The sequence below is a fragment of the Choloepus didactylus genome, chromosome 4 (genome assembly GCF_015220235.1).
Source record: "Choloepus didactylus isolate mChoDid1 chromosome 4, mChoDid1.pri, whole genome shotgun sequence".
Lineage (NCBI taxonomy): Eukaryota > Metazoa > Chordata > Mammalia > Pilosa > Megalonychidae > Choloepus > Choloepus didactylus.
In genome coordinates, this window is record NC_051310.1 from 40,296,092 (window position 1) to 40,323,344 (window position 27,253).

At 40.0% G+C, this 27,253-nt stretch overlaps 1 protein-coding gene across 1 annotated transcript in view; it reads left to right on the forward strand.

Moving 5' to 3' along the window:
- LOC119531291 (synaptojanin 2 binding protein) overlaps nt 1-22,056 on the forward strand; it is an 83,588-nt gene extending 61,532 nt beyond the window's left edge. Inside the window, exons 3-4 of the mRNA XM_037832410.1 lie at nt 18,001-18,096; nt 21,093-22,056. Coding sequence (XP_037688338.1) covers nt 18,001-18,096; nt 21,093-21,233 — 237 coding nt within the window. The 3' untranslated portion in view covers nt 21,234-22,056. The remainder of the gene's footprint in view (nt 1-18,000; nt 18,097-21,092) is intronic.
- The last annotated feature ends 5,197 nt before the right edge of the window (nt 22,057-27,253 follow it).

Genomic DNA, 27,253 nt, shown 5'->3' on the forward strand with positions numbered 1-27,253 from the left:
ACAGTGTCACTCTGATGTTATCACATAGGGGCTACCTTGGAGATAATCATTCTATAGATTGTTTACCTTCAAGGCTAGGTGAAGATGGCCAACTTATGGATACTGTGCAGAAAACTGGTGTAAGTGGAGAATTGTTGATAGGAATGAGATACTATGTAGGATATTCCTAGGATTTAAAGCTGGCTTCAAAGGGCTAAAGTGAAATAGAAGGAAATTTCAATTAGGCTGGGCCTTCTAATGGCAACACCCCCAAACCCCTCCCCCCCCAGCTCCATTTTCTCCTGATGGGCCATGAGTGCATGGTCCAAAAAGGAGAAATTACTCCCTGCTTTCTCTTATGAATTGAATAGGGCAGGAGAACTAGACTGGGAAAAGTTGAAATAAGTAAATGAAGTTCAGACTAAGAGAAGTCTTGAATTTAGCATTAGTCTCAAAAACCTGATTTCAAACCTACCTATGTAATAAAATAGGTTTGTCCCTTTAAAAATTTATTACAGTTTTGTTTTGAATTTTCTCATTTGAATTATTTCTCATGTCGTTCAACTGATTAGTGATTAAAAGTCATATGTGTGATGTTTCCTGGTCCTGTTAGTTACTAGCCCATTGGACATTTCTGCCATCCAGTCTACTTGGTAAGCAGTTCATGGAAGCAGAGATACAAAGGAAAGGAAATAGAGAGCCTCCATCTTTTTTTCATTTGGCATCTGAGTTTCTGAGAGATCAAGCTCAGCAATCTGGTTCAGCAAGTCTCTTCAAGAAGATTTTCTTATGACTCCACTTAATCCCCGCAGAAATAAAATCAAAACAAGTAGATTAGAGCAACCTAAGTTAACTCAAGAATTTCTCTTAAGAATGTGTCCTAGCTGATCCAAAATATAAATAGAATATCATGGATGGCGATATTCCTATTTCAGTCCTTCCTGCTGACTATTTTGCTTCAGATCAGCCCATAAGCGTCTCTTAGACCTGTTTATTAATCTGTGACATGAAAAGTGATAATCCACCCTTCATCTGAAAGAATATTAAAGAAATTTAGAAACAGACTATTTCCTATAGCTCCCAGGAGAAAGATATTCTAGAAACATGAATTAACTTGTCAGTTTAAGAAAACCTTAAGATTGAGAATGGGTTGTTAAAATAGAGGTATAGCTAGCTGGTAGTTAGAAACTATGCAGTTTAGTATTTTGACACAGATCACATGCTTTCTAGAATACCAGGACTGGTTCATAGGTGAAGGACTTGAACAGGATAGGGGTTAAGAAGAGAGACATATTATTTGAAAAACTTTGGTTAAAGATGGCTTATTGAAAAATAAGAATGGTTAGAAGTTTTTGAGCACCATGTGCCAAGTAACATGCTAAGAACTTTAAACTTATTATCTCAATTAATTTTCATAGTAACACTACTAGAGGGGTATAGTTGTTATCCCCATTTTGTAGCTAAGGAAACAGGTTTGGTGACATTAAACAACTTGCCCTCACCCAAATACTAAGTGACAGAGGACCTTGGTCAGTCTGATTTGGAAGCCTCTGCTCTTAACCATTATACCATACTGTCTCCTAAACGGTAAATGAGGAGCTAGGATTACTTATCCCAAACAGAACATTGTAAGTGACTTAGTAATAGCTTTTCACTAACTATTTCTATGAAGGGTAGAACTAGAAAGGAAGAAATGGACATTAACTTCAATGTGAAAGAATTTACTAGGCATAGGCTGAAAGAGGGAGCCTTTCTTTTGAGCTTTTATATTCCCTATGGGCCATTCCCTCAGAGAGAAAATAAAATTATTAGAAGACGACTAAAATTTTTCAAAAAGGCTGGAGGGGGGCAGTAATGGATGAGACTAGCTTTGGGAGGATGGTGGGAGATAAATGTCAATGAATAGAAAAGTAGATAGCTAAAAATCTCAGCTCACCTGATTTTAAAATGTAGTACAAAGAGGTTTTTACTTTATCAAAATATAAGAAATATTAGAAAGATATATACAAAATATTAAATGTTACAAAATTATATGAATTATTGCTAAGAATGATGTAAGCCAGTGTTCTGACCAATTAAAGAAAAGACATGTGAAAGGAGAGAGGGAAAAATGCCAGGAGAAGGAAAGGCAGAATTAGTTGAAAACAGACATGGGGGCAAAGAAAGAAGACAGAGACAGAAAAAGATGGGGAATACAGAAGGGCAAATGGTAACCATATCCTCTCCATTTTACCTAGGCCTATATTTTTTGACTCCAATTTTTCTCCCAAGAATTTGCTCCAAACCACTTTCTAGATCTCATTCTTTAAGAAATGTTCCGAAGTGACCTCTGTTGCCTCACCCACCATATTCAATTCCCTCTCTATTCTTAAATGGACGTATTCAGCAATAACCATTAAATAGCTCTGTCTCTATTCTCTACCTCCCTTCATCCCTTTGATGTACTTAAGTACTCATTCATTATTGGCTTTGGAGTCTCTGTAAACTGATCCTAAATTATTTATTAGCCTATATTCCTATTTATTCTTTATGGACTTTCCTGTTCTCACATGGATTAAACTGCATGATTTCCCCTTTCTCATCAAAAAGTGAAATTTAATTGTTCTGTGATCACTGGATGATTTAAACTAAAAAAGAAAAAAGATGAAAGAAAACCTTTTGCATAGGAAAAGTTCTTTAACTAATGAATGTACAGTCACGTAAGGCCAGGCTCCATCTGAAAGCCGTGAAGCAAAAACAGGATATTACCAGTGCAAGAATGGACCTAAAGTTGAGATGAGGATTGGAAATTTCCCCACCCATAGTTCATTTTGCATGTGTGATGGTGAGGAGAGTTTAATACTGGAATAGGTTACCAGGGAATCTGGGAAAATTTTCTTTTTGTAAAAATATTTAAACTGCTTAGGTTTCTCATTTCCCCTGTGTATATGCCTAAGTGAAGGGGAAGTTGATAGTCAAGAATATTCAATCCTCAGTCAGCCCTACATTTTTATAAAACTAATGGTGATATAGGTGGGTATTAAACTGCACAAATGAATGTTCCATTTTAACCAAACCCCTTACATAACAAAATGGCACCAAATGGGCTGCAATTTTTAATTTGGTGAATGAAAGAGTGCTTAGTCATGAACGTTTATCAACTATCACACCTGATAGACTGCAAAGCACTATGTCAGGTGCTATGGAAGAGTACAAAGACTGATTTCTGTCCCTAGTGTAGAAATGAATGGAAAAGACCCAACAAAAAACCCTCATCCAGTCAGCTACAGAGACATTGAAATTTACAGCAGAACCCATGGACAAAGTTCTTCAGGGAAGAGCTTTTGCCTTCCCATCTCTATATCCACAGTATTTAGGCCTATAGCTTGCACAGAGTAAGCATTAGATAAGTTAGTTGTTCATGAATTAATTCATCACACCAGTAAAATACCACTCACTGTTTTGGTTGGGCCTGATTAATTGGAACTAGATATTCAATTTGGTTTTCTTCCTTCAACTTTGATGAAAAAAGAGACAATGTGTTTCATCTGAGGAATTTGGTAAAATTAAAATGTTAACAGTATAATCTGTAGTCAGTGCCCATTAAATTAAGCCCATTATTTCCCCACCCCCTTCTAAGGCTACATTTATATTATCCTGTAGTTACAGCTTATGTTTTAGATTATCCTGAGACAATTCACTGTTCTAAATTGTCGGAAATAAAGTGGTACCTGTAAGGGAATAAACGCTCTCTCGGTTCTGGAGGAGAAAAGAATTTATTTACAATCTTGCAAGATGGGGCGTCCAGCCAAACACGCGGAAGGCTGGCGCGCCAGAGGAAGACAGTGGCGATCTTTAAATCTCCTACTCCTAATTCGCAAGTCCCTCCCCTGTTTCCCCATTGACTGGGTACTACAGAGGTTACAGCCTATCCGAGAACACTAACTAATTCATCTTTTGAGATTTTAATTTGTACAGCCAATCCCAGAGAGCCAACTAGCTCATTATTGAGATTTTGAACTGATTAGCCAATCCCCCCCCAAATTTTTATTTATTTATTTATTTTTTTTGCTGTGAGTTCCCACCTTTGATACTACCTCATGTCTCTTTACATCAGGCAGATTCTCTCTTCTCTTTGTCTGGGGCTTGTTTAAACTGGTTTTGCCTCCATTTCCCTTATTCCATGCTGTCTCTATGTGAAAACGAAACTTATTCCTTTCTTACAGATTCCCTCCTCTTTCTTTTTTAAACACTTTTAGTTTTCACATTTTAGATTCTCAAATTTGCCAAGGGCTTTTTCACATTCCTCATCATACGGATCTTTTTTATTTTTGATTCTAGTGGTTTTGATGGGTTTTTGAACTAGCCTTTGAGCACACGGGATTATGTAGCACCCAGCTGTTATAAACATTTTGGCTGGAATGATAAGGAAAATTAAAATAGATGTTGCAATTCCTTTCCATTTCTCGAACCAATTTTCCAACCATTCTATGAGTGGGTTGTTAATGCTAGAATTCTTTTCTAGTTTCTGAAATAAGGCTGTTAAGCCTTGTAGGGCTTTGGTGATAGTTCCATTAGGCGCGGTATTATAGGGGATGAATGTGCGACAATTTCCCCCAACTATAGCACAGATGCCTCCTTTTTCAGCTAGCATCATGTCTAGGGCCATTCTGTTTTCCCATGCCATTCGGCTAGTGGCATCTAACTGTTCTGCTATTTCTTTAATGACATCCCTGGTATAGTTGATAAATTTTAGCTGATGATTGACATTTTTATTGATGGTGACCCACCAGAATAAGGACGATTTAAATTCTGCAGCTACTTGATTTTTAGCTTTAAACTCATTAGGAACTTTCTGGGGAACCCCTATACTATCTACAAACATTTTTTTATTGAAGGAACTAGGTACACTTTGTACATTTTTCTTTTCTCCTTTGCCTTGGGTTGGTACTTTTTTTATTACTTTCAAATGCCAGGGTAAATGAGATAGCCAATTGAACCAGAGCACAGGTTCCTCCCCACCTTTCAGGTAGTGTTGGCCAGAGGATGCCCTTCCCACAGTACCACCAGAGGTCTGCTCGGGGTATAGTTAGGCTGGAGAAGTTGCCAGTACTATCCTTGCTCACATTCCACACCTGTGTACACAAAGCCATGGTACCAAGATCCTGGAGCCCTTCTTCCCATCTGGAGAGACAGGCAGAGTGGTTTCCGGGACCGAGGTGAGACGCTGGTATGGCTTTGACACTTCCCTTCTGGACTGGAGGGAAAAGGGAGGACAACGTACTACAACTTTCACCAGGAGTAGCATTTTGAAAGAGGAGTGTTATACATTTAAACTCCCTTTCATGCTTTTTCATCCCCAAGGGGAAGGGCATAATCTGAACAGTGGGTTGTTTGGTTGTACAAGCATAACAGTCACTTCTGTTTAGACTCTGGATGGTATGTTTGCCCCATTCTACCCAGGCATTTGTATTTCCATAACCTGTCTCTATTTCTGTGGTTTGCTTTAAGTCTTTGGTCTTAAGTGTTCTAATGACCTTGGGGTCAATTTGAACTGGAGAGTTAAATTCCAGCCAAGTTTCCCTTAATGGTTTTTCCTCCAACCTGGGTAAGACCCATCCCTCATACTGTGTGGTCCACCAAGCAGTGTCCCAAGAATAACAGGGGTTAGGTGTCTCATAAGTTATACTCTCAAATGTTCGCCCCCCCAACAATCTTGCTTTCTATTTGAACAGTCTGCTTACATAAATGCTTATATTCCTCACTCAGTTGTTGCTGACGTTTTAGATTTTTACAGCTCATTACTTGACAAACATCAAATTGTACAGTTTGAGACTTTAAGCCTTTGACTACACTTATAACCAGCTTAGCAGAACCTGTTACTCCTTGAATATAGAACATTATGATCAGTATAAGCAATTTCATCATTAAGCTATACACAGAGCACAATGCAAACATAGGGTTTAATTCAGCCCTTCCTCCCTCCTAGTATGTTCTTTCAACTGTTGCCTATTTAAAGTGATCCTTAGGGGATCTGAGGTAGGAGTCACTTTCCAGGATTCAGGTTGAGTTGCTGGATACTTATCGTCTGGTTCAGGCACCGGTCCCTTCACTCGTGTGTAATGAGTCCAGCCTCTTTCTGCCGTTCGGACTGCCGTCTCAGTTGTCAGCAAGACCTGATAGGGTCCTTCCCAGATCGGTTGAAGTTTGGATTCTTTCCACGACCGGATCAGAACCCAGCTGCCAGGCTGATGTCGATGGGCAACAAATTCAAGAGGCGGGGTCTGAGCCAGCAGTCCACGGTGCCTGAGAGATGATAAAGTAGAAGACAAGGCCAGTATATAATTCTTAAGAAAAAGATCTTTTGTGTCTAGGGAGGGGAGCTCTCCAGTCCACCTGGGGAAAGGCAAACCAAAAAGCATTTCATAAGGGGAAATTCCCAGTTCTTTTCTAGGGGCAGTCCTGATTCTTAGTAGAGCTATAGGTAAGCACTTGATCCAAGGTAACTTTGTTTCCAAAACTAATTTAGAAAGATGTTTCTTTATGGTTTGATTCATTCTTTCCACTCTCCCAGAGGATGGTGGATGCCAGGGAGTGTGGAAGTCCCAAGTGACACCCAGGCTTCTCATGACATTCTGCAACACACAGGAGGTAAAGTGACTGCCATTATCAGAGTCTATATTTTCCACTAACCCATAACGGGGAATGATTTGTTCAAGGATAACTTTAGAAGTTCCCAATGCTGTAGCTGAGCATAGAGGGTAGGCTTCCACCCATCCAGTGAGGTGGTCGACAATTACCAAAATATATTTTAAACGACCAATTGGTGGCATTTCAGTGTAATCAACTTGAATGCTCTGGAATGGTCTCAGGCCCGGCTCTCTTCCCCCTTGTACCTGTTTTCTTAAAACCTTTTTATTAATTTTTTGACAAATTATGCACCGCTCACAGATTTGTTTAGCAACTGTATAAAGGCCTACACATCCAAATTGTCTAAGTACTACATCACACATGGCTTGTACCCCCCAATGACTCCCCTGGTGTAGGACTGCTAATATCTCCCTCATTATTTGTTTATTTAACATTTGTCTGCCATCTGGGAGAAACCATTTCCCCTGATCATTTAAGGTTGCTCCTAACTGTTTCAACTCTTTTACTTCTTTGGCAGAGAATGTAGGGACCCCAAATTCCTTAGGGATAGAGGGTATTAGGATCATTATTTTTAAAGGGGGGTAGAGAGAGGCCTCCTTAGCCTTTTCATCAGCCAACCTATTGCCTTTTGCCTCAAAAGTAGGTCCCTTCTGGTGTCCATTTATATGCACCACTGATATTTCTCTAGGTAAGAGTAGATTGGTTAATACTTGTTTCACCAATTCCCCATGAACCAGTTCTTTTCCTTTGCTATTGATTAATCCCCTTTCTTCCCAGATCTTTCCAAAGGTGTGGACTACCCCAAAGGCATACTTAGAGTCAGTGTATATTGTACCATCCTTTCCTTCTAATAATTTGAGGGCTTGATTTAGTGCATACAATTCACAAGTTTGAGCTGACCACTTATTGGGCAATCGGCTAGCTTCTTTTACTTCACAAGTTATCCCATCCACAACTGCATAGCCATTGTGCCTTTCTCCTTCTAGGACTTTGGAGGATCCATCTATGAACAGTCTTTCCCCCGAGTGCAGGGGAAGATCCCTTAGGTCAGGTCGGACTCGAGTTTGGTATTCAATTAGGTCTAAACAGTCATGCTCAGGGGTCTCTACTTGCTCAGGCCCCTTCCAGAGGAAGGAGGCCGGGTTTAGGCTATGATCTGTTGTTAAGACCAAATCATCTTTTTCCATTAGGATTGCTTCATATTTTAAGATTCGAGAATCAGTTAACCATTTCCCTGCCCTTTGAGACAGAATAGTTCTCACTTGATGAGGAGTACTAACTACTAATGCCCCTCCAAAGGTTAATTTCCTGCTTTCTTCTACTAAAAGGGCAGTTGCTGCAATGGCTTGAACACACCCAGGCCACCCCCTAGAGACTGGATCTAAAACCTTCGAAAGGAAAGCCACCGGCCTTCTTTGGCCTCCCCAGATTTGGGTTAGGACCCCCAAAGCTGTTCCCTTATCTACTGTAACAAACAGGTGAAAGGGTTTTTCGAGGGAAGGAAGTGCTAGAACAGGAGCTTGCACCAGTGCCTGCTTGAGTTCATTTAATGCCTTTATTTCCACTTCCTCCCATTCTATCTTGTCAGGCTCTTCCTCTAGTAATTTTTGGTATAGCTCTTTAGTTCGAGATGCAAAAGAATCTATCCACAATCTACAGTACCCTACCAATCCCAGGAATTTTCTTAGCTCTCTTTTTGTTTGAGGAAGAGGCAACTCTACTATGGCCTGGATTCTTTCTGGATGGATTTTTCTTTTTCCTTCACTTATGAGGTGGCCTAGGTACTTAACTTCCCTTGCTACAAATTGCAGTTTACTTTTAGATACCCTTAATCCTTGTTCCCCTAAAAAGTTCAGTAGATTTTTCGTAGCTTGAGCCACCACTTGCCTTTCTTTACCTGATATTAATAGATCATCTACATATTGCAGAAGGGTGATTTCAGGTGGGACTGGAAATTTTTCCAGTACCCTCTCTAACTCTTGCCTAAAGAGATTGGGGGATTCCGTGAAACCCTGAGGTAAGACCATCCATCTGTATTGCTGCTTTCGCCCATTGAAGGGATCTTCCCACTCAAAGGCAAACAGGTCTCTACTTTCTGGATCAAGGAGACAGGCCCAGAAGGCATCCTTTAAATATACTACACTAAACCACTTATGATGGAAGGGAATTTTACTCAGGAGAGTGTAAGGATTAGGAACTACAGGGTGTCGAACCTGGACAATTTTATTAATGGCCCTTAGATTCTGCACCATTCTCCAGCTACCATCTGGTTTCTGAATGGGGAGAATGGGAGTATTAAAAGAGGACATACAGGTTTCCAAGAGTCCATCTCGAAGGAGACCCTCAATGATGGGTTGGAGTCCCTGTCTTCCTTTAAGAGGAATAGGATATTGTTTCTGGCACACGACCTCCCCTTCCTTTTTTAACTTGATTTTAATTGGGGGAATTTGCAACCCTCCCCTGTTTCCTTCTTTTACCCATACCTCCTCCTTAATGTCTTTTTCATTTTCTTTAGTGAGCAGGGCCAAAACCTCAATCCGTCCATTCCTTACCTCTAAATCCAGTCCCATAGGTATTATTAGGTCTCTTTTTAATAAATTACTCCCAGCTTCTGGGATGTGCAACAAGGGAGCTATGATTTGATTATTTTCCCAACAAATGTTAGTAGGTTCAAGAATGGGAACTTTAAATCCCTCCCCTTTTACCCCTGTGACGGTGAGGGAACTGCCAGAGAGCCTGGCCCCCTTTCGAAGATGATTTACAGAGGAGCAAGCTGCTCCAGTGTCTACTAAGAATGTAATTTCCTCTTGATATGGGCCCACCTTTAAATTTACTAAAGGCTCCCGGTGGGCTTCTGAGATGAGGAGCCTCTGACTCTCCTAGTCTTCAAAATTCATTAGCGGTATAACTCGACCCTCCTTCTGTAAGTCTGGGCACTCCCTTTTGAAATGGCCAGGCTTTTCACAATGATAACACCCTGCAGAGTTCTGCATTTTCCTTGCTCCTTTGTTTAATCAGCCCAGCCCCCTCCCCTATTTCGCCTCTGTCTGCATCCCCCATTTCCTGTTTCTAATCTTTTCTTGACCAAGTGGTCAACAGTGGCTATCATGACTTTAGCCTGCTGCTTTTGTTTTTCGTCCTCCCTTCTTACAAATACTTTCTGTGCTTCCCTTAATAACTCCTCCAATGGCTTATTCATCCATCCATCTATTTTCTGAATCTTTTTCCGAATATCAGGCCAAGATCCCTTCACATAGCTGACCTTTAACATTCCCTGGGCTACAGGGTCATCAGGGTTCATACCTGAATATTTCCTTACTTGTTCTCTCAATCTTTGTAGATAAGCAGAGGGAGACTCATCTTTCTCTTGATTTACCTCAAAGGCCTTATCCAAATTTTGAGATTTGGGTACCGCCAATTTTATTCCCTCTACAATGAGGTCTCTGAGATCCTTCATTTGTGCCCTATCCTCTTTATCATTATTATCCCAATCAGGGTCAGTATTTGGAAATTTTTGCTCTGCTGCCATCACCCCTTGCCCTGGCGGGTGTTGCCTTTCCCATTCTTTCATAGCAGCCCCTCTTATCATTCCTCTCTCCTCTTTGTAAAGAGGATGTTTAATATGGACATAAGTTCAGACCACGTGTATAGGCTAGAGCCTAGGAACTGATCTATTTGCTCAGCCAGCCCCATTGGGTCCTCTATTAGCAATTTCATCTCCTTCTTAAAATTTCTTACTTCTGCACTCGTTAATGGGGCATTTACATACCCGACTTCCTTTGGCCCCATAGGCACCTCCCTCAAGGGGTAAAGGGATTTAACGGGGTGATGTTCCCTTACTCTCTTTCCTTCAAGAGTTTTTGGAAATGGAAAATTCTGTACATCCTTTTTGCACTGTATTAATTCTTTCCTCAACCATTGATGGGTCATATCTGGTGGGGCAGTTGGCGCCGATGGGCCTCCTGATTCCCCTGGAACCTGTGCGGACCTTATTAGGTCCTCAGACTCTAACAATCTCTGCCCTGGGGGAGGAGGGGAATAGTAGGGAGGAGGAAGGCTTAATAAGGGGTCCCAGGGTTTAGATTCTACCAACTCATCTTCCAAGTTTGGGTTTTTATCTTTCACAAGGTAAAGGGGAGTTTTTTTGTTCTTTAGCCAGCACGTGGCATAATCAGACTCCTCCTTAGAAAAGGGTTTCTTCTCATTAACATAAATTACAAGGTTGGCACAGAGCCAGTCCTCCTCTGACCCATACTTTGGCCAGAATACGTCTGGTGGTGAAATGCTTTCTTCAGTCCAAATGTAACAACAGTATTTAATCATTTTCTTTTTGTCCTTTCCCTTGGTCCGATCGCTATCGGTCCAATATTTTAACATCCTACCTAGTGGGCTATCTGGAGGGATGTCCCCGAGGGACTCTATAGGTGCCCCCTTTTCTTCTTCCCCGGCCGGCCAACTGCCTCTATTTCCCATCCTGAGTCTTGTCTGGGCTTCTTTCTCTCAGTTCCTTTCGCTTCGTCTGTCTCTGGCCCTTTCCCTCGCGGGAGAAGGGAACCGCAGATTGAGACTCCGCACTCGCTTCGTGCAGTATGTCGCACGTCTCAGTCACACACAAGCAGCTCCAGACTCATCAGGAATTCCCGACCACCAAGGCAATATATTACTTTCCTTACCTTGGTCCGTGCACGGAGTTGCCTGGTCAAACAGAGGCAAGCCCTTTCCCCCTTTTCTCATCCACAACCGGCAGATCCAAGCGTCTGGTCTCGGGCCCTTTAGCTGCCGGAGATGGGCCCCCAATGGCGGAGTCCAAGACCGCTCAATCAGCGGGGCGCGCCTTCCCTTTGTCCACCTCGGGGGTCCCCCTCCGAAGCTTTGGATCCCGGACGAGCCCCCAAGTTGTCGGAAATAAAGTGGTACCTGTAAGGGAATAAACGCTCTCTCGGTTCTGGAGGAGAAAAGAATTTATTTACAATCTTGCAAGATGGGGCGTCCAGCCAAACACGCGGAAGGCTGGCGCGCCAGAGGAAGACAGTGGCGATCTTTAAATCTCCTACTCCTAATTCGCAAGTCCCTCCCCTGTTTCCCCATTGACTGGGTACTACAGAGGTTACAGCCTATCCGAGAACACTAACTAATTCATCTTTTGAGATTTTAATTTGTACAGCCAATCCCAGAGAGCCAACTAGCTCATTATTGAGATTTTGAACTGATTAGCCAATCCCCCCCCAAATTTTTATTTATTTATTTATTTTTTTTGCTGTGAGTTCCCACCTTTGATACTACCTCATGTCTCTTTACATCAGGCAGATTCTCTCTTCTCTTTGTCTGGGGCTTGTTTAAACTGGTTTTGCCTCCATTTCCCTTATTCCATGCTGTCTCTATGTGAAAACGAAACTTATTCCTTTCTTACATAAATCATCAAAGAAAACGAACTCTACCTTCTCATCTTCTAAGGCAAGAAATAGGAAATACATTTTTAAGGACTGGTAACAACCAGAGTGAAAGCATCCCCATTCCAATTCTCTGAACATTCAGAGTCATCAAGATTTTTCTAGCATGTTGCAAGTCTGCCATATCACAGGTCCAATAAAACTTATTATGCTATGCCTTATGGAAACTGAAGTAGCAAGTTTAACATTATTCTAAGAATACTTAGTATGAGTGGCTCTTGGTACTCAAAATGAGGTCTAAGGACCAGCAGCCTGGCCATCACTGGGAGCTTGTAAGAAATGCAATCTCAGGAGCCACCCCAGACCTACCGAATCAAACTCTGCATTCTAACAAGATCTCACAATAAAGTTTGAGAAGCACTGCTATAGGCAATTATTTTTCAAACTTTAAAAATCATGACTTATAGTAGTAAATGCATCTTATATATTATTGAAACAAAGGTTTGCTAAAACATTACTTACCTTTTCTACATGTGGTATATTCTAACATTTGGTGTTTTCTTGTAATTTCACTTTAAAAAATTAAATATAGGTCTTCCTCTACTGATTGATTTCACAATCTTTTCCAATGAGTCAACAGACCTATATTTGGAAAACCCCTACTCCAGGATATGGGAAATGACTGATGAAATCTGTGGATGGAATATGTATTAAATGGGGGAAGTAGGCTGGGAGTGAAGACCAGTTAGGATACAATTTCAGTTTAGATTACTGCTAAAATCAGTGATTCTCAAATTTCTGAATCACTTGGAGGGCTTGTTAAACCACAGATTGTTAGTACGGAGCCCAAGCATTAGCATTTCTGACAGGTTTCCAGGAACTAGTACTGCTGATCCAGGAGCCACATTTTGAGAACCACTGGTCTATACTACTAAGGATGGTGAGAAAGACAATGGATTCCACAGATATTTAGAGGTAAACTCTACAAAACTTGGTGGTTAGTTACTATGCTACTGGAATCTGTAAAGATGCTTTACAGAGGAGGTAACTATTGAGCAGCAAATTCAGCTTTGGAGTAGAGATGACATTGTTAGGGGAGAAAGAAGCATAATCGTGATTTGTTTGGGGCGGGGGGAGAGGGCTTGTTTACCCTGAACTCAGGAAAGAAATTCCCTTTGTATTTCTAAAATGTCACCTGTTTTGACTTTTGTTTTAAACAGCAATCAAAACAACTATCCTCATATCCTTCCATATTAGAATACCTTTAGGCTTTATTAGGAGGGTTGAAAGGCATAACTGTCCTAATTGGCCTAGTGCTCTTTAGCATCTTTTTTTTTTTTGGTCTGCTATCACCAATGTCTTTCTTCCCTGATAGCAGAAGAAGGCTAAGGTGAGGGCCAAGATTACGCACTGAGTTACTGGCATGTAGAGCTGCTATAGAGTCCAGGCTTTTCCACTTTGTGTAATGTTGAGAATATATTATTGGGACTTTGTGCACTTACAGCTTTTGCAGATTCCACTCTCCAACCAAACCTCAGGAAATCATGTGACACTTGTTATTTCTAGAACCTTCACGCTTGTTATGCTCAAGTATTGTGCAAGGCGCTATGTCAAAAACTATAGGAATTATAAAGATGAGTTAAGATGCAACTTTTCAAATTATTTACAGTAGAATGTAAAGTGATATATGGCAGAGTTCAGTTAGCACTTTAGGAGAGTTACATGAGTACACAATGTAGAGATTCAAAGAATTAAATCAGTCATAGATGTAGAGGTATCTAGAAAGGCCGTGTCAACAAAGTGGCACTTAAGTAAATTACTTTTTTAACTTTAATGCTACTTTGATATAATACAAGTATTGATATATAAACACCTTATGCTTTTATATGACTCTAAAATTTAGACTTTTTTTATATGACTTATGATTTTTATATGACTCTAAAATTTTAAAAGTGTATCATTTATATTAGATACAGACCAAACTGCAAAACTAGTAAAAAATCTACTTACAAGATTAATGTGATGGATAGTTATATGTTGCTGAAATAAAATCCTTGCTTGCCATGTGAATTTGTTTTAAATTCAATATTCTAAATCATCAAAGAAAACTAACTCTGCTTTTGGGGCCAGGCTGCTTGAGTTTAAATCCTGGTTTTGCTACTTCCATAATGTGTGCCCATGGACAAATGCATAGCCTCTCTATCCTCCAGTTTTATCATCTGTAAAATGAGGGTTCCTAATTTATAGGAGTACTGTGAAAACTAAATGAGTTAATACATGTAAAATGAATCGACAGCTCAAAACTCGTTAATAAGTGTTTGATAATTCCTAGCAATTATTGTTGTGACTGACTGTGGCTTATTTTGAGCTCAGTATTCCTGTCATTCATTGCATGTCATGTAGTGATTCAGTTTTCCCACTTGGATTCAAATTCCTTTGAAACTTTGGTTCTGCTGTTGAGCTGTCACATTGTTCGGCTTTTATTACTGATTTGTCTGCCTCTGTCTTTTTCTTTTTAAGATACCAATGAGAAATATAGTTATCATATAGGCTAGGTTACTTAAATGAGCATTCTCTTTACAATCAGCATTCTTACATCCATTATTTCCCCCAAGAATAAACTGGAAACCAGAATTATTGAGAATTCAGTGTGATGGTTCTGGAAATCCTGAAATTCTTTCCTTACGGCAGATATACCAAGAACATCAAAGCATAATCAAAGTCCATCAACTAGAAAACCCTGCATTCATTTCTATGCTACAGATAGCAGGACTGATTATATTTAAGATCAATCTTGGAAGGTAAATAGAATTTTTTAAAAGAGAAGAACATTCAGGTGGTGGATATAACCTGAGCACAAGTATGAAGATAAGCATATATGTTTTATGTGATTTAGGTAGAGATTAGGATATATGAAAAGGAGTTGTGAGAGATTTAACTGGGAAGATAGGTTGGAGCCATTTCCTAGAGGATTTTACGTACCAGATGATGAAATCAGACATGGAATTCTCCCACTTCTTTCACCCCTGCTCCTCAGTTTTGTTTTGTTTTATTTATTTATTTTATTTTATTTTATTTTTTTGAGCAGTAAAGTATTAACAGAATTATATTTTAGGAAGTTGATCTGGAGACAGTGTTTGAATAAGTTATAATGGAGGAGGATATAGAGAAAAGTAAGTCAGAGAAATCAGAAAGTGTATCAGGCAATCGCAGTAGTTAAATTAAGAATATACACAGATTGAAATAGAGGGACAATAGGAAAGAAAACAGCATATGAGAAATTGTCATGGTGTTAGACTAGGGTATATGGCAATATGTTGTATATGAAAAGTGATGGAGTGGAAAGAGTTTAAAAATATCAAAATTTTAGCATGAGTGGCAGTGGCAATAAGAAAGAAGTCAGGATATTCTGATTTTGTGGGCAGTAATAAAGAAGCTTTGGATGTGTTGAATCAGAGGTCTATCAGGACATCAGTTGTAGACATCCAGCAGGGAATAAGCAAATCCAGAGGTCAGAAGTAATAAAAAAATTTGGAAATTGTCTTTTTACAGGTTATGGTTAAAATTGTGGAAGATCACCATCGGAGAGAAGGAAAGGGGACAAAGGATTCATACTGAGGAACATTTACTTAACTTAAGGAGAAAGAAAGGGGAAAGGAGGCAGGGAAGGAGTAAGTAGTTCAAAAACCAAGAGGGCTGCATATTCAAATATGTAAAAATCTAAGAGAGGAGAGAATTGCAAAAGGGAAGATGTGGTTTGAAGACTGAGAAAGGACTATAGGATTTGGCAATTGGAAGTTACTGCCGACCTGCAGGAGAGTATCTTCTTTCTTTCTGCCTCATATATTGTAAGATTCCAAAGGAATAAGGCATGAATGAATGGTGAGAACATGGAGGCAGTGGATATAAACAGTTCTTTCAACAAGTTTTGCATTGAAAGGAAGAGGAGAAATGATGGGAAGAGAGTGGTAGTGGATTCCAGGAAATATTTGTGTTTTTTTGTTTTGGTTTTTCAGTTGATGAGGATAGTTTTAGTTAAAAGAGAGCAGAGAGATATAATTAAATATCAAGAAGAGGAAAAAGTGACTGAGTTCTGAAATGAGGCTGAAAGGAACATGTTCAAGTGCACTAGTGGATAGTTTAACTCAGTAAAAGAAGATATATCTCAATTAGAAGAAAGGAGAATGAGAAGATATCAAACTCTGAAGAGCAAGGGAAGAAAATGGAGAGAGTGTGAGAAGTCCTCTTTATTCTCAAAAAGCATGAGGCAAAGGAATCTGTTGAGCGGAGGGATGGGTTTGGGGTTGGAGTTTGATGATAGAAAAGGTCTAGAACTGTTACCATAAGGTATTTATTAGGGAGTTTACCAAAAATGAGTAGAATGGATCTGTGTGGTAGAGAGTGTGACTGTGTGTCCTTCTCCAAGAATATTCAACTCAGTGGTAACAAGGAAAGTAGATGAAGTCTGTTGCCCAGGACTGGAAAAATGGAGGAAGATCTTGGGGACAAATTGTAATGATTTACCAAGTGATTTGTTGAAATAATAGTAGGAACTCCCAGATGGGTAAGGATGCAATTAGTCTAAAATGGTTAAAGGCTTTGATGAGGGTGAAGAGGAAATTCAGTATAGGAATAGGAAGAGAGGGAAGTAGAAATTGTGATTCGTTTTTTAAAAGTTTGTGATATTGTAGCTGAAGCATTTCTAATGTTGAAGTCTAAAATTTATGCCAATTGGTGACTGTAGTGGAATGGAACTGGAAACTGGATTTGAGAAGGTAGACAGTCTATGAGACTAATGAGTTGGTAGATTAATTCACTAAAGATATTGGCAGGGGATAGGGTAGAGAAAAGATTATAAGCCTGTTGGAGAAAGAAGACTGGAACAAGAAAGATGAGAGGGTTGAACAAGTCAATGGCTTGAGTTTCAGCTAAGCAAAATATAGTTGGTGAGTTAAGGTGGAGGAACAGTAGTGCCAAAGGAGCAGTAAAATGAAAAGACACTAGATCTTCCTTCCAGTATTTAAAAACCCTAGCCCCAGCTCCTACACTCACTAACTATGACTTTGGGCCAGTTACCTAATCTCTACGCTTCAGTTTCTTCATCTGTGAAAACAAGAGAAAAATAGCATCTGCCTTATAGTGTTATTGTGAGAATTAAATCAGATAGGTAAAACATATAGCACAGAACCTGTCAAGATAAATGTATTAATTGTTTTGCTACTGCTGTTGATGATACTAACATGTATAAAAGACATGTAGGTCCTGCAATAAGGTATTCAGTGATAGAATAGATACCACTTGTGGCTAGTGTCACTCCTGATACAAAAAAGTATTAATACTAGTATTCCTTCCCATCTCTCACCTCTAAGTGCCGAGAGTAACCTACACTGAAACTTTTTTAGAGGTTTGTATCATCACAGAAATATGGTCGTTAGTAAATTTGAGGCAAATGGGAGTCCAAGGAATCAGAAGAGATTGTTACAATAGAACACAGCCCAATAGAATGAGCTGGTGAAGTATAGATTTTGTGCCACATCACAATCAAGTATGGGTGTGTTTCACAGAGTTATAGTTCTAGAATTGAAGTTGACAATGCCAGAGATTGGGAATATATAGGATTGTATGATAACCTGGAAGACCATATTAGCTGTAGGAAACAGGTTGATGCTCGTGGAAGACATGCAAATACAGTAACAAAATCCAAAGTGTCAAATGGGACAGGCAGTAGGAGCTAAGAGAAAGGAAAGACCACTTTATTCCCCCCACCCACCAAGCCACCCAGGTGCTCTTCAAATGTCCCATGGAACCTCAGTTCTAGAAAACAGTTTTGAAAATGAAAAAAGTTACTTTGCATTCTAAGCAACTTTACCCACTGCCCTAGCCCTTGGAATCTATTCTGTAGGAGTTTGTTTTTAAAGGTTTGATCACATCAGAATAAGTCGTTGACCTACAAGAATTCACCTTCTCCCTTTCTTACTACCCTTCCTTGCTATTTTGACAGGTGAATGGCCATGACTTAAAGAATCTGCTGCACCAGGATGCTGTAGACCTCTTTCGTAATGCAGGCTATGCTGTGTCCCTGAGAGTGCAGCACAGGGTAGGTTTCACTTGAAACTGGAAACTGGGGCCTGGCACCAGGTTTTTGTAACCATTCTTGCAAATAAACCTTGTAGGTATAATTGTCAGTGTTTCAGTGTTTTTTTCCTTTCTTCTTTCCTTCCCTTGTTCCCTTTCTTTCCTTCCATCCCTCCCCCTCTCCCTTCTCTTCCTCCTCCTTTGAAGAGCTTGTATGGCACAAGCATGGTCATCTCTTATTTCTGCTTATCATTAAAGGCAGTTCATAACAGTTTGCTTACAACCCAGGGCCTAACTTCAAGGCAATGTGCCTTAAAGACCAAGCTTGACAGTCAAGTAAAAATAGGTGTGTTGGGGGGTGGACAGAAGCAATTTTCTTTGTAGTGGAAAAGGAACTATATGTTTGGCCTTGAAAATTTTTAGATGATAGATTCCAATATATAAAACCCTAACTGCAAAGATGGTAGGTATTATACTCACTATATGCTGTTGTCTATTACCCCATGAAACCTTCTTTTATCATCTTGGTCACCCTCTTGACCAAAGCTCTAAAGATCAAAGAGGAACTCCAGGAAAAAGGAAGTGGAATTCAGTAAAGGCAGCACCTATCCCTGCATCCACTTCTCAGTTCCTAATGTTTTATAATTTCTGTGATGGGAAGGGAAACATGAGCAAGCATTCCTCCCATAGCATCAAAGATTTCTAAGTGCGTTTACAACACAGGTTCGGTATGCCTTTAAAATTGCTCCCTCTTAAGTTGGTGCTCCCTTTACCTCACTTAGCTGCTGAGAGAGGCTTCAGAGGCTGAAGAAGAGCTTGAGAGGAGAGAGTGAAAAAAAAAAAAAAGTAGAGAGAGCAAGACATGAAAGATATCTGAGAAAACAGCAAGGGTTGCAGCAGAATCTGGGTGTAATGGATTGGAAAACGGGCTGATGGGAGATAGTATTGATAATCAGCCGCTTCTCCTTTGGATGTTCCTGTTTCTAAGAATGGGAGAATTTATGCAGTAGATAAAGGCAGGTAAATATGGACATACATCTCAGATGTGGTTAGGGTTCTTTTTGAAGGCAAAAGAGAAGTGATTTACAGTGATCACTTTTTGGGAAACACCCATGAATAACTCCTAATAAAATAGACTATTCTAGTCAGGGAATTGGCCTTAACCCTAAAAATCATGTCTTTCTACTGATCAGAACCTCTCAGAGGACATCTCATTAGGAAATGGAAGAGTGGTGATACAGATGGTAGAAAAGGTAGTTTGTGCACAGTCCTTTCAGATTGAGAGGTGAGGGTTTCAAGGATTGTAATGAGGTTAAATCTAACTGAAACAAGATGGCATCATAATTGTTGCAAGTTTGCTATTAAAAGTTGATATTAAGAAGGGCCACCTGAAAAAATGGCCAAAGGAAGTGTGTAGGCAATTGAAAATTATAACCACTAGGATTTAATTTCTTTTTACTTATTTACCTCTGAGTCCTTTGCCTCTGTTCTATTTAGATTTTACCTTCATATATATCTAGAATGGAGACCCCATTTTAGGAGGGAGTGGGTACTTTTTAAGAATTGGAAAGCATTTCTAAGTTGCTTCTGTGTTAATATTGCCCAGATAATACTTTTTTTTTTCCTGCAATTTTATTGAGATATAGTCACATACCATATAATCATCTATTTTAGTTTGCTAATGCTGCCGGAATGCAAAACACCAGAAATGGATTGGCTTTTATAAAAGGGGGTTTACTTGGTTACACAGTTACAGTCTTAAGGCCATAAAATGTCCAAGGAAACACATCAGCAATCAGGTACCTTCACTGGAGGATGGCCAATGGTGTCCGGAAAACCTCTGTTACCTGGGAAGGCACGTGGCTGGTGTCTGCCCCAAAGTTCTTGTTTCAAAATGGCTTTCTCCCAGGACATTCCTCTCTAGGCTGCAGTTCCTCAAAAATATCACTCTTAGTTGCACTTCGGATATTTGTCCTCTCTTAGCTTCTCCAGAGCAAGAGTCTGCTTTCAACAGCTGTCTTCAAACTGTCTCTTATCTGCAGCTCCTGTGCTTTCTTCCAAGTGTCCCTCTTGGCTGTATCTCCTCTTCAGAAGTTCACTTTCAGCTGCACTGAGTTCCCTCTGTTTGTCATCTCATTTATATGGCTCCACTGATCAAGGCCCACTCTGAATGGGTGGGGCCATGCCTCCATGGAAATTATCTCATCAGAGTTATCACCTACAGTTGGGTGGGGCGAATTTCCATGCAAACACTCAAAGAATTACAATCTAATCAACACTGATAATGTCTGCCCACACAAGATTACATCAAAGATAATGGCGTTTGGAGGACATAATACATTCAAACTGGCACATCATCCAAAGTGTATAATCAGTTGTTCACGGTGTCATCATACAGTTGTGCATTCATCACCACAATCAATTTTTGAACATTTTCATTACTCCAATAATAATAATAATAATAATAGCAATAAAAATAAAGGTAAAAAAAAAACGCCCAAAACATCCCAAACTGTACCCCCCACCCCCGATATACTCTTACTGTTCTCTGATGACTGGTGATCCTTCCAAGTGAACATTTCCAGAAAAATGGACCCTACCCTCCTCCCACCCTCCACAATAATTTCTGGTACCTTCTTGGTTCAATAGGCTTCATCTTATATTCATCTTATATTTCTTATATTCATCTTATATTTCTATTTTCCTAATATAATACAAATAGAATGAGGTGGGGCCAGTACAGAAGCATAAAAAGGTTATCTGACTTGCCTTCAGGGGTCCCCCCAATAGCCCAGCAAGATTAAATACCTCCCCATGAGACCTATTTCTTTCCAAAGAATCAGTGGCAACTGATGCATCAGGTTAAAACAAAGGAGAGGACTCCTTCCACTAGGGAGTGCTTAGGGTTTACAGCTTTGAGTGATCTAAAGACCATAGACCCAGGTGATATTTTGACCTGGACACTTCAGTTGTGGTAAACATACATTGATCACAAGTTCACGTTTCTTTCCCTTCCAGTTACAGGTGCAGAATGGACCTGTAGGACGCCGAAGTGAAGGAGAGCCAAGTGGCATCCCCATAGCCATGATGCTAGTGCCAGTGTTTGCCCTCACTGTGGTAGCAGCCTGGGCCTTCATGAGATACCGACAACAACTTTGACAAGCTCGCTTTCCTCCAGTGCCCCTGATGAAGATACATTTCTCTCTTTCTGTCATCCTCCTCCCTTAAATCCTCCCGTATCTTTCCCTCTCTCTGCATAGCCAACACATGATTTAAAGTGACTGATACCCACCCAGAACTTGCTATTCTAAATCTGCTTGAAATCCTCAGATCCTAATGGAGAGTAAAGGTATTGTTTGAAGAAAAGCCAAGAAAAGACTTGCTGAGAACAAATGAAGAGTTATATTTTTTACCAGGGCCACCAATAGAAGTTCAGCTACCACCCAAAGAAAGCAAAGTCCAGTCTTCCCATCACCATGGATGATGACTTTTTTCTTAGCTGACATTCCTCAAAAGCCAGCTGTATGAGATGTGAAGAGAGGATTTTTTTTTAGTTATCTTTCTTGGGAAGTTTTTGTGGACTTTTAAAATTTCTTTCAACTGCATACCTGGGTGCCTATGTCAAACACAAGAGAATAAGAAAGGAAACATTCTCACTTTCTTAAAAAAGTGAATACATATATATATATATATATATATATATATATATATATATATAATATGTATATTTGAATGTATACTCACATGTGATAATAGTGATGCTTTATGAAGCATTAAAAAAATGAGTAAGCTCCTCTACTTTCTAGATTTCATTAGGGATGATCGTAATTGAAGAATTTGAAGAGATTTATAGAGCATTTATAGTAGGAGTGAGGGCGTGACCCTTAAAGAAGATTCCCAATATGAGTCATTGAAAAAAAAAAAACTGAAGCAACTAACAAAAATCTTGAATGAATAATATTTCTTCTCATAATAACTAATGGTGAAGTTGAAGTAAATTGCCATAATTCAGCTCTGCTTAAGTCAGATCTGTTCAAAAAACTTTGAACTATAAAGAAAAACTACCAGTCTTTGGGCTACCCTGGTCACCTCTTTGATCCTGTTAAAAGATCAGGTGGAATGATTATAGTCAGGGCTGTGGTGATAGCACCAAACCAAGCCAGCAAAAAAATTCTAAAATGGAAAAAAATAGTTCCTCTAAGGTGGCATCACAACCCTCTCATGTTACCTATGAGTATTTTTGATTTCTGGTAACAGGCAAAACCTGAAAAGGGTGGGCATGAAATCAGTTCTGTTTTTCAATTAAGATAAGATGGCCTGGATTGCTAGGTTTTTTTTTGTTATGTTTTGTTGTTTTTTTTGAAAGGCTCTAAACACTGGTTATGGCTTTAATTAATAAACAGTTTTGCAGGGAAGGTGGAAAAATAATTTTGTTTTAAGGGATAGAGGAGTTTGGTGGGTTTTTCATAGGGAAGGCATGGGAGAAGGAGGATATGGGTAGAGAGATGCTAGGGATTGGGGAATACTAGGGATGTTAGTGAGATGGGAACCATTCTGTTCATGTGGTATATTCTCCAAATATGCTGGCCAGATTGTAGGCCATGTGTAATCTTGATAGGAAGATTATGAGGACTTTACCTCAGGCAGCCAGTTGTATCCAGTTTTTAACATAGAGGCTCTAGTAATTATTTTGCAAAGGTTGATTAGACATCTGTTTTGTCAAGGCACTTTACAAAGAAATAAAATACATGGCCTCCATCTGAAAGGGCCTTAAAGTGCAGTGTTGAATTTATATTGCAAGCAGCAAAAGAGAAAAGTTACTTAGCATTGGGGCAATTGAGAAAGTTCCATGAGGAAGGGAACAAGTGAAAGACCCTTGAGGGGCTTACAATCTAGTTAAGAGAACTTATAAATAGGTGAAAAGTTAAAAGTATATCATTAGGTTAAGTAGCAGTTAAAAACAATAAAAGAAACACTACCATGTAGAACACAATACAGCAACAAAGATTTACAGACAGCCATCACGTTTTTTTTTTTTTTAGTAATTCAGAAAACTAAAGTTGTCATGGTGGCATCAGGCTAGAGTGGAAAAGGAAGGTTTTTAAAAATAAAATTCTCAGTAAGACCTTGCCTCTTGGTTAACCATTGGGATATGGAGAAACTTGCTGTAAACAATCCTGACATAAACGATTGCCTTTAGACCTAAACTGTTCAATAACTTTGGGACTCATTTTGACAACTGCGCTCGTTGTCAGTTCCATAGGAAAACACTTACAGTATCCCATTTCTTACCTCAGCCAGCCTCACTGTGGAAGCATAACCTCTGTTGCCCTCCTTGTATCTTGAGGCATATGCAGCAGTTTCTGCAGTGGACCTGCTCACCTCCCAGGAGTCACCTCAGGGTTTGACATTAACTCCTGAGAGGACCTTGAGACATACAAAGTCCCAAAGTGAAGCAAGTAGCAAGCAGGAAGGAAAGTTATTTAGGTTTTTGTGTGTCAGTATATGTAAATAAATAGAACAGCAATCCCATCCCATTGTTGGCAAAAATTTTACTTTGGTTATAATGGGAATTCTGAGGTCGTTTAATAATTTAGGTTTTCTCTGGAATTAAATATTTAAGTTATTTTAATTTAAGATCCTGTATTTAAAACATTTCTCTAAACTTTATATTATACATATAATTCTTAGAAGACGTTAGCTTCAGTCCTCTATTTTCCTGCGAAGTTTTAACTTCTATTAATTTAATTTAATTCTTGGCCATCTACAGTGGTAAAAGGAAGTTAGTATTTGTTACTGCTTTCTGTGCCAAGGACTGTACTAAATCCTATTGTTACACTATTTGCTTATGCCTCACAACTACTGTTATACAGAGACTAAAGGTGAGCAGATGAATTATGTTCCTAAGATTATGTAAATAGTAACAACAGAACCAGGATTTAAACTCAGGACTTCGGGTGCCAGGATCAATGATACTTCCTCTCTGGCAGTGGTTCTCAAAGTGTGGTTTGAAGATTTGCAAGTGGAGACACTGAATTGAACCCCATTTTACTTCTGTATCTGCAATATTGATTTGAATATAGTTACTGGATATATGTGCATTTTGCTCCCAAGCCATGTTTTTTTTTTTAATTTTTTTATTGTGAAATACAACATATATACAAAAAAGTGATAACTTTCAAAATATGGTTTAACAAGTAGTTATAGAGTAAATTTCAAAGTATGGTGCGGGTTACAGTTCCACAATTTCAGTTACTTCCTTCTAGGTGCTCTAATACACTAGAGACTTAAAAAAAAAAAGTCTCTGTAATGACTCTAGTCATAACATTTTGTTAAATCCTATCTTGTCTTTTGTTACTCCTCCCCCTCATGTGATCCATCTCAATCTTCAGGGATATCGGGGCAATGACAACTCTAACTTGTTTGTTTTAGTTTGCTAATGCTGCCGGGATGCAAAACACCAGAAATGGATTAGCTTTTGTAAAGGAGGTTTATTTGGTTACACAGTTACAGTCTTAAGGCCATAAAATGTCCAAGGTAACACATCAGCAATCGGGTACCTTCACTGGAGGATGGCCAGTGGTGTCTGGAAAACTGTTAGCTGGGAAGGCACATGGCTGGTGTCTGCTCCAAAGTTCTGGCTTCAAAATGGCTTTATTCCAGGATGCTCCTCTCTAGGCTGTAGTTCCTCAAAAATGTCTCTCAGTTGCTCTTGGGACATTTGTCCTCTCTTAGCTTCTCCAGAGCAAGAATCTGCTTTCAACAGCTGTCTTCAACTGTCTCGCATCTGCAGCTCCTCTCTCAGCTCCTGGGTGTTCTTCAAAGTGTCCCTCTTGCCTGTAGCTCCTCTTCAAAATGTCACTTTCAGCTGCACTGAGTTCCTTCTGTTTGTCAGCTCCTTTATATGGCTCCAGTGATTTAATTTAGACCCACCCTGAATGGGCGGGGTAACACCTCCATGGAAATTATCCAATCAGAGCCATCACCCACTGTTGGGTGGGGCACATCTCTATGGAAGCAATCAAAGAATTACAATCTAATTAACACTGATAGGTCTGCCCACACAAGATTATATCAAAGATAATGGTGTTTGGGGGGACATAATACATTCAAACCAGCACATTCCACCCCCTGGACCCCAAAATGACATTATCTTTCCATATACAAAATACATTCATCCCACAGCAATATCACAGAAACTTAAATCATTTCAGTAACAATAGTTAAGTACAAGATCCCATCAAAATCAATTAGAGGCATGGTCAGTCCTAAGGCATAATTTTCCTTTAGCTGTGGATCTGTGAACTTAGAACAAGTTATGTGCTTCCAATATACAAAGGAGGGACATTCATAGGATAAACATTCCAATCGCCATAAGAAGAAACTGAAAGGAAAACAGGTTAACAGGACCAAAACAGTTCCTAAAACCCACAGGACAAACTCCGTTAGATTTCAAAGTCTGAGAGTCATTAACACAATGAGGTTGTATCCTTGGGGCTTGAGAGAGCGGGAGTCTAACCCTTCCTAAGGACCTTTTCGGCAGCCCTTTCCTCTTCAAATGCTGGGGTGAATTCTCCAAAATATCCCCACATTGGCGAGACCACTTTCTTGGCCCCACCCTCCTCAAACATTGGGGCAGCACCCAGATTCCCTTCCATCTCCGGGGCACACGCTCAACCCCTTCAGAACAGTGGTGTGGCAGCCAGGCTCTCCCCAATTCCCTGGGAATGTGCTCCACCCTCTTTGGGACCTGGGGTGGCAAAACTCTTCTGGAGCATGGAGGCAGAAGGCCCACCCTCAATCTCCAGGACAAACTCACCCTTACCGTGCGTGTGGGCCACTCTGCTCTCTCAGCCCGAGACCTCTTGACTCCAGACCTCAACCTCCATGGCTCTGTCTTTGAAGAAATTTTCCCTTCAGTTTGTTCTTTGTCCCCACCAGTTCAGATTGGCAGCAGCTCCATCTATATAGATCTTGCAAAAATTCTGTTGGCTTTGCATGAAACACGCAGGGGTCTAAGCCGTCAGACAATAGGACTTTCCACAAATCCTTTCTGGATAACTCCATCTCCATTCTTGGGTTGTACTGAAGTGGCGGCTGGGTTCCATGTTTGGTTAGATCCTCATGTTGGGCTATAGCTTCTGCGGATCCACCCCCTGGAAGCCTGGAATTTTCCAAAGCATCAGTTTCTGGTTTCCTTGAACCCAAGACTTCAGTTCTAAGTTTATCTCTGTCCTGTCGCATTTTACTATAAGCTGCAAGTAGAAGCCAGGCTACTTCTTCTATATTTTGCCTGGAGATCTCATCAGCTAAATATTCCAGGTTGTCGCTTTCAAATTCTTCCTTCCATCCAACACTAGGACTCAATTTTGCAAATTCTCTGCGACTTTAAAACAAGGATCACCTTTCTTCCAGTTCACAGCAACACATTCATCATTTCTCTTCAAGGCCTCATGAGAAGTATCTTTGAAGTCCATATTTCCACAAACTGTGTCTTCAAAGCAGTTTAGGCCTTTTCTATCAAGCTCCTCACAGTTCTTCCAGAATCTTCCCCTTATCCATTTAAAAAGCCATTCCAACATGTTTGGTATTTGCAAACTCAGCAGCAAAAGCACCCCACTTCTCTGGTACCAAAATCTGTTCTAGTTTGCTAATGCTGGCAAGATGCAAAACACCAGAAATGGATTAGCTTCTAAAAACGGGGTTTACTTGGTTACACAGTTACAGTCTTAAGGCCATAAAATGTCCAAGGTAACACATCAGCAATCAGGTACCTTCACTGGAGGATGACCAATGGTGTCTGGAAAACCTCTGTTAGCTGGGAAGGCACGTGGCTGGTGTCTGCTCCGAAGTTCTGGCTTCAAAATGGCTTTATCCCAGCCTCTCTAGGCTGTAGTTCCTCAAAAATGTCTCTCAGTTGCTCTTGGGACATTTGTCCTCTCTTAGCTTCTCCAGAGCAAGAATCTGCTTTCAACAGCTGTCTTCAGCTGTCTCTCATCTGCAGCTCCTCTCTCAGCTCCGGGTGTTCTTCGAAGTGTCCCTCTTGCCTGTAGCTCCTCTTCAAAATGTCACTTTCAGCTGCACTGAGTTCCTTCTGTTTGTCAGCTCCTTTATATGGCTCCAGTGATTTAATTTAGACCCACCCTGAATGGGCGGTGTAACACCTCCATGGAAATTGT